Source organism: Emys orbicularis, chromosome 2 (assembly GCF_028017835.1).
Source record: "Emys orbicularis isolate rEmyOrb1 chromosome 2, rEmyOrb1.hap1, whole genome shotgun sequence".
Taxonomy (NCBI): domain Eukaryota; kingdom Metazoa; phylum Chordata; order Testudines; family Emydidae; genus Emys; species Emys orbicularis.
Window position 1 is genome coordinate 25,072,391 of NC_088684.1, and position 8,770 is coordinate 25,081,160.

The following is an 8,770-nucleotide window of genomic DNA, read 5'->3' on the forward strand; positions in this document are numbered from 1 at the left end:
GGGACTGGTCGGGCTTTTAGACTGACAAACTAATGTCCACACAGGTCCTCAAGGACTCTGGACCCACTTGGCTTATTGAAAGAAATATGGCTCATTATCTCTTTATAAATTTTAATAAAGCTATTAAACAAAATAAAAACAAAAATCAAAAAAACATATTACCAAACCTAAACTATTGTTAATAATACTAAACTAAAATTAAAGAAATACAACTATTAAATCAAGATAAAATTACAAATTAGTATCAATATTGGTTTGGAAATAAATCATCAAATTAGTTAAATCACCAAATGAATACAACAAATAATGCTTATAATATTCTAAGACGGGCTCTAAGGATGTGGCTGTCTGTTTGGTTATAAATCCCAACTAAAGAATTTTACCAGGTCAGTCAAATACTGAAACCGAATGATCTAATGTCTGAACCACAATTTCAGAGTCAATTACAAAGCTTCCTCCTTAGATTTCAATTCTTGTGTGATGAGTAACCCTTTTCATCCCTCTCCTGTGCAGAGAAATTACAATACAGGCCTTAAAAGAGCCCTTTGATAAGCAGAAGTTTGACAACTCTTGTTTGGCAGTTCACAGCTGCCAGCTTTAAATTCTTAGGACCCACTGAAGACGCTTTATTTAATGAGTATTTTTATGAGACTTTGTTTTATGGCATGGAGAAACTTGGGGAACTCTCTTTCTGATGTCTTTCTTGTGTGGACTTTATGGGTGATGCTACACAGTTGCACACATACAACCACCCCCTACATTTATAGAATAAAAGGGTTGGGACATATCCCAGCTAATACAAACAAAAGACAAGAATGAAAATGGAAGAACACAAAAACAGGGGAATTATGAACTCTTCAGCTTTTGTGGTCTTCTGGGCTCGTATGAAATAGGAGATGGAACTGTGGTTGAGGAGCCAGATAGTGATAGTGCTGACACAGCACTTCTTGTTAGTGGGTTTTCTTCAGGTGCAGGGAGAGACTGTCCAAAGACTGGCATAGCTTTTTTGTTGATGACTTGAGTGATCAGTTTCAGGATTCTGGAAGGTCAGTCTTCTCTCAGGTGGCTCATTGACCCAGAAGGCTTCTTGGCCCCACCCTTGATTCTTATGGTTTTGAGCATTGCTCACTCTGCCTTGCAGTGCCGCCTTCCAAAGCATTCAGAAAAATCAGGTGCTAATTAGATCATCTTCAGCAAACATCAAACGGGAAAAGTCTCACTTAAGCCAGCAAGTTTTAAAAGTCTGCAGTTCTTCTCAAAATATAAAAATACAGAACAGGAGACTACTTTTGAGGAAGTTGACATGGCCTTTTCTGGGTGTAGAGGTCTCTTGAGATGTATTATGTCACCAGTTTACAAAATTTGAGCACAAAGTAAAATAAAAATTTATTTAAATAACCCTAGCAACCTAACAGCCCCTCAACATTCATCCATCAGGAAAATTAAAAATAAGTTGGACAGCTTATAACTAGATGTTGTAACTATTTCGCAAACAAGACAATTTAGTAAACTTTATATTTAGGAGCTAGGACATAAGACAAACAGCTTGTTTCTGAAAGTTTTCATTTTGATGGAAAAAAGATGAAAGCTTATCAAAATAAAGCTTACCCATGTAAAATAAATATTCAAGTTTAAAATGAAGTCTGTATTCCCATCTGTGCTACTTCTCTTGCATCATATCTCTGCAGTCTTTGTAACATTCTGTTTGACTAAGTAGGTGTTCTAGGAGTCTCATCTCATTTGGCAATTTCATCTAATTCTGCACACCTACCCAACTAGCTGGAACAGAGAAAAGCTAATAATTATGTTGGAATCTGCACATCCAGAACAAAGGAAGATGCCAAGTGGATTCTGAATTTGTATATTCTGCTTCAAGGAATGCTAGTAACCACTTCAGAAGTGAATTCATGAGCTCTCCCACTCGTTACTGTTTTTTGCTATTATGTGGGAAACACAGGTTCAGATCCTTATTCCATGAGAGAAGAAATTGCATGGTCTCCCTGCAGCAATCCCCCTTTGACCAATGTAGAAATGAAATTGATGGCCTTAGAAAGAATTATTATTTAGCCCTCCTCACCCGGATTGGCAGGTCGCTAATACAGGCCTTCTGTAAGCGTTAATCATAGGGAATCCTGGGGATGAAAAGGTGATCTCTTTGTGCAACATTGATTTCTGTCTAGGGAGGGTCAATGCCTAACGTAGGTGTAGTCCTTCTAATTCCTCACAAAAGTCCATTTTACAGATGTCTTACTTCAATCACCTGGACATGCTTCTTATGACACATTTATGATGCCTGTATTGACTTCAAAGCACTCTTTGGCAGTATCAAATATCATGTCTTTTGGGGAGTTGGTGCTGTTGGAATTTTTGAAAAACATCTGTTGTCAATGAAGCAGCTGTGTGAAGGAAGTGAATGTTGTCAGATTCAAGGACTGCGGCACAAACTGGCTCAGTTTTGAATATATTTAAAGAACAGTATATAAAAGGATTTGAGCTAGTCTAATCAGCCTTGATTTCCTTTTTTATATCACAATATACAACGCTTTGGTGCAATCTGATAAAACCATGAATATATAGGTTTTTGGGTCAACTGAAGAAGGAAAAAATTAGTGATGCCATTGATTTTGAAGTCTAATACTTAGATGGTCAGTTCAGTGATCAGTTTAATGAAGGTCATTTTGTCTTAGTGTTTTCTAGACTTTTGAGAGATGAGCCCCTTTCTCTGGAAAATGAAGCCAATCGTTCACTACCATGTGGTTTTAAAGGCATGCAAGTTTTAATATATACATTTTCTGTTCCTCCTTGGTTAGTCCTTAATTCTTCCTCTGCCCCTAAGGGGCACAACCCATACTTTGGAAAATGCTGGTGTAGATCTTTTCTTACGTGCTCTGAAGAGCAGTGATATAGTTAACAATGTTGATATTTCAAGTATCATTGACATCTGAGTTAGCACTCACTGAAATAAATGTCAGTTCACACTTCAGAGCTATTGTTATAGGATAGGCTCTTTGCAAACTCAGATATTTGTTTCTGCATCGATTTTACTGGCTTCATGTTTTGAAGGCTTTCTTTGCAATCATAAGAGCTTGAGACCTACTATTTTGAAATAAAAACAAACTCAGAAGAATAAGACAGAGACCTGAGCATGCTGCACCTTTCAGCTAGTCTTTCATGCTTCTCTCATAGGGGAGCACTGACCTATCATTCAGGGACATTTGCCATTGGCTTATCAGTATTAACATACTACCTCCGGTACTTGCTTTGTTCCCTTCCCCTTCCACATTTGGAAGATTCAGAAGTATGCTTTGGCATCAGAGAAACTTTGTATGTTGTGCCATCTAGCCCTCTAAAATGCAGCATGCAGTATTAGAGGTGAGCCAGAAACAAAACCCTGGATCTGAAAATCTCTCTCCCCTACAAGTTAGTCGGAGCTGAAGTCTATAAATTGGGCTCATCTGATACCCTCTTTATTTTAGTGTGTACTGTGATAATAGAATTGTTCATATAAATAACCTTTTACATACATGATATACTTTGCCAGTGTAACATGCAAATAAAATATTTGTATACAACATTGTGTGCATGTAAACTATTTGTGCACTGAAGGCAATGGAAACAAAAATGTAATCTTCTTTACCCGTGTTTCATGAACTAATTGGGACTGAGCAATTTTGTAAAGTTTTTGATTTTATGAATTCAATATCTCAAAATGACAGTAGATATGGTGCATAAGTTGCAGTATGATGCGCCATTTTCTTTTTGTCCTTCAAACCACTGCAAAGTGATTATTCTAATGCACTGAAGGCATCAGCATGTGAAGGGATGCCACTGTTGTTACATGATTCAACCACCTCCTGCTGGTTGGGAAATCTGGTTCATTTAACTCGTTGTTCATAACATTGGTGTTCTACTGTATTCTAATATCTTGAGCAGACGTGTTCATTTTTCATTGTGCTAAGGTTCATAGGTTCACTACAACAGGTATTTCAGCATGCTTGCAGCTTGGGGGCAGAAACCATGCTGTTCTAGGTGCCTAAAAAGTAGCTAGAATTTAAAGGAATGGGTTCAGGAAGTGGAAGCAGATTCAGAGGGGAGGTCTTTTGAGAGATTTAAGATTATTAGAAATAAAGAATTGTTACGGGTATAGTCATGAAGCAGTCTCTTATATTTTTGCAATAAACTGGCAAGTGGCCTACAGATTTGGATTACACCTGTCCAGGGTAGAGTAAAAAGTGATGTGGCTAATATGCATTAAAGTCAACAATTAATGTCTTAGTTAGCGTGTGCATGTCATGTATATACCATAATAGAGTTAATAGTACATCAGAAATTAAAGTCGGTTTGAATTGTGATGTTAAATGGTTTTATTTGATAACAAGTATAGTAAGGCATATATTATTCTGCTGACTTCAGGACTACATTTTGTAAAATGTTCATAGAATTTAAGCCCAGAGAGACTACTGTGGTCATCTGATCTGACATCCTGCATAACAAAAGCAATTTAATTTCGCCCAGTAATTCCTGCATCAAGCCCATATCTAGGGGTTGAGCTAGACCATGCTTTTTAGAAAGGCATCCAGTCTTCAGGTAATGGAGAATCAAATCATAACCCTTGGTAAATTGTTCTAATGGTTAATTATCCACCCTTACTGTTAAGAATTTGCACCTTATTCCCTGCCTGCATGTAAGCTTCAGCTTCCAGACATTAGATTTTATGGGCTTTTTTCTGCTAGATTAAAGAAGAATGTATTATCTGTAATCTCTCATGTAGGTACTTATAGGTGGTGATCAAATCACCTCTTAATCTTTTCTTGGATATACTAAATAGATTGAGCTTTTTTAAGTCTTTCTCTATGATTGTCAGTCATATTGAGAGAAAATACAAAGTTGGTTCCTGAAATGTTTTGACTTCTAAGAAAACTGGAGTACCAAGACAGAGGCAGTTACACTGAGTTTTGCCTTTGCAGTGGGTAGAGAGCAAATCATGGTTCCCTGGGAAGACCAATCTGCAATATTTCTCCAATTCTGTAAAATGCTACAGATAAAAGAAAAATTCAGAATATAGAACAGACTTGTTGTGTTGATGAAATAGGCCTATATCTATTTGGAGGTCTTATTCCTGTATTGCTTAAATACGTAAAATCCTGATGTGTAAAGAATATTGGTATCCTATTAGTATAATTTGGATTTCTGTTTATTTAAGATGACAAACTTTGAATGTCTGTATTATTCAGAAGAGAGAGGAAATGCTTGAATGTTAAATAACTTATTTTGAAAAATCAGCTTATTTCCACTGTTCAGCATCAAAAAATTCATGTTTGTATACAGACCCTAATGTTTGACATCAGCCCGTACAGGAAATTTAACTTCTCAATAGTACCAATCATTGGTTTGATTATTGTTGTCCATTATCTATTGTTATATCCAGAATTTTTCACGAGCACCCTAGTTGTTCACTGCATACATTTTATTAAGTTTTTGAACTTTTATGTTGGAAAATTGGTGTCTTGAAATTGGTATGTTTGTAGTTCCTTAGCTGTATAGTCACTAGTCATCTGGGATAAATTTATACCATTTAAAGCAGGGAGTAGCACATCCCACCTACACTGCTAAGAATTAAGTCTACAATATGGAAACTGTCAGTGTGCTTATAGGCTTGTCTAGGAATACCAGAAGGTAATGGCACCAGTGTACTAATAGAGTCTGTATTAGAATACTAAATATGATGGGAGGCATGAGAGTGTAGATACTAGCTTATATTTCAGCAACAGCTTTTTTGATGTTAAATTATGACTTAATAATTTATCACAATGTAAAAATTGAAATTCCAATTGTATCTTTGTCTTAGGTAAAGAACAGTCTTCACTAGAGCTGAACATGCTTCCAGTGCCAGCAGCTCCACTCTCTGTGTTCAGCAAAGAATCCAATTCCTCAAAACACAGTGATCACCACCACCACCACCACCATGAGCACAAGAAAAAGAAGAAAAAGCATAAACATAAGCATAAGCATAAACATAAACATGACAGCAAAGAAAAAGAGAAGGAGCCCTTCACTTTCTCCAACAGCCCAGCCAGTGGACGGTCAGTTCGCTCTCCATCACTTTCGGACTGAAGTGAGCACTCTAGAACTCAACCCAGAGCATTCACAGAGCATTTAGAAGGATGTATATAACTAAAGCCTCTATCTTTTTCTATGAAAATAGGAAAGCATGAATTGCCTTAGCAATTCAGAAGCTGTGTCACAATCCAAATTTGAAACATTCTATTTGTATATTCAGTAGCTGAACTGAATTGGATTCAAAAAAATATTTTATGGTTCTGAGTCAGTTTCTTTTTCCTTGTTCTTTCTCCCCACCTCCCACTCATTTTCCCTTTTAAACAAAGAAAACAGCTCTTTATATAAGGACCCCATGTCTACTGGCAACCCCCTGAACATCATGCTGTCCATGTGTACTGCCAGACTCAATTATGTTTTATGCCTTTGATGAATGTTACAAGGCAAAGTATGTTTTAAACAGAAGCCAACTGCCAGACCTCTGATGAAGCACTGTTTCCAAGACAGTATTGTATAACCAAGCATAGACCTCCTGAGAAGACAAAGGCTTTCCCATAATCTTCTTCAGTTGAGCTATTTCTTGCTTTAACCATTGCAGTGTAATGTCAGAGTTTTAAAAATAGTACATAGAATATTTGCCTTTTTCAGATACTAAACTCTTAGAGTTCCAAGCTTCTTTTAAGCTGCAGATTTTTATTATGGACACGACCCTTCGAATATAATCGCATTCTGCAATTATGTTGCCGTAATTTTAGCAGAAAAACTTAATGCATGTTTTGCCCTTAATCAGGCTTTTAAAATACAATAAAATTTGTAAATTATTTTGGCAAAGGCAGTTTTTTCATTAAGTATGATGAAATTGGAAAAAATGACTTTTGCTGAAATGAAAAACATTTTGGAAATCTGTATACATTAAAAAATATACTCCTGTTAAAGTGAATTTACTTGGAAGTATTCTACAATGTCAGTTCATGAATCTACAGGAAAAAATATATTACTGCATTAACCTAAGTCTGAGACTTTAAAAGGTGAGTGAATTCAGATGTCTTTAGCTGTGATTTATGCAGTTTGGTTATGCTAATTCACCCAGCCAATATTTTGTTTTAAAACTTCAGTTTTTAAAATTTTTGGCAATACAAGTAAAAACATCACTGCTTCTTTTTATATTTTCTCCTTATTTGTACGTAGAGGTAGGGGTTTTTTTATGTTTTTATTTTCATGTACCAGTTTACTACTGTTGGGTGGATTTTGCATCTTATTCAGCTTTCTGTTATAAAATGGTTGTATTTAGGTTAAATATTTTATTTTCAAATGTTTTTGTTAAAGGACTCCTGAGAGAATGAATGATGCTACATCTAGGGGAAAAGTGTTCAAAAGCGCCCAAGAAGGATTTTTTTTTTTTAAAACCAGTCTGTTTCCCCCTACCTCTCCTGCCCAATAAACACTTTTATATGAAATACCTGCTGTTGGATCTTGTCATATTTTTGGTGTGTACCATTGAACAGAAACAAATTATCTGCATTCTATAGGAAAATAGTGCATCAAGAAGCAGGGGGTAAGAGGGAAAAAGCAGACAGTCCTTAATGTGGGTTTACTTAGATTATTCTGTTGCTTTTAGGCCTTACCTATGAGACTTTAAAATTATATTGCTGTTACAGGCTTTGGAGAGCTGGTGTTGTAAATATCAATATATGAAAAGAGATATGTTTATTTATATTGCCACTAGCATTGAGGAACTTTAAGCAAAGACCATATCCCCAAAAATCTTATAATATCGGTTAATGATATGACACAGCTGGCAGCAGGAAAAAAAACAGGTGAGGTGGGGAAGGAAGGACAAGGTAACAGTAATACAAGCATGATTTGTACAGTTTAACTTAACACCTAGCCACTGTTGATTGATATTCTGCTGGCATCATGAATTAAGGAGGAGAGATTTTGAAGTGGCTTGATGGAATCTTTCAGATGGTTTTTCCACAGGTTAAGAGTTGACACACAAAGTGGAAAGGTATTTGTGGGATTGTGATTACATTTAAGAGAAGCAGCATCTAGTGATATGAGCACAGAGTTGAGGGTCAATAGACGTGGGTTCTAATCCCAGTTTTGACATATTTATCCGTTTGAATCTGATTAAATTGTTTAACATCTATGTGTTTGTTTTCCCTTCTTTAAAATGAAATTGTGGTTGCTCCCCAAATGTGTTAGACACTGTATGCAGACATAGAAAGTCACAGTCCTTGCTCCCAAGAGTTTGCAATTTTGTAATTTATAACTATTCAGTGTTCAACTGTTTTGAAGTTTTCTCCTTCAACATTAAAAGCTGAATGTGTAGTGATTCAGTGCAATGCCTGGTTGTTGGATTATTTATCTCCTGTAAATTCAAATCTTACAGGTTACCTGCAATGCATACAGTTCATTTTGTACAGTTTGGTTCTGATATTCAAAGTTGTAAACTGTCCTAATCCATAGGGCTCTGCTACCTGGGCCATACGGGAAAATGCTTGACTTGGTAGGTTTGCATTTGCTCAAGCACTGTGAAAATGTGCGTGTGTGCATGTTGCATATATATGTATGTAAATATATATGTATACATGTTTGTGTCTCTCTCTTACGTGTGTAATATATACATGAACATGAGAGACCGTGTGTGTGTGTGTGTGTGTGTGTGCACGCACATAAACACAGCGAGAGCAAAGACTACACAATTCATTTC

General features: G+C 36.2%; 1 protein-coding gene across 1 annotated transcript in view; it reads left to right on the forward strand.

Annotated features, from left to right (window-relative positions):
- TAF2 (TATA-box binding protein associated factor 2) overlaps positions 1-8,396 on the forward strand; it is a 92,710-nt gene extending 84,314 nt beyond the window's left edge. Inside the window, exon 25 of the mRNA XM_065397709.1 lies at positions 5,849-8,396. Within this exon, the coding sequence (XP_065253781.1) occupies positions 5,849-6,114 (266 nt within the window). The 3' untranslated portion in view covers positions 6,115-8,396. The remainder of the gene's footprint in view (positions 1-5,848) is intronic.
- The last annotated feature ends 374 nt before the right edge of the window (positions 8,397-8,770 follow it).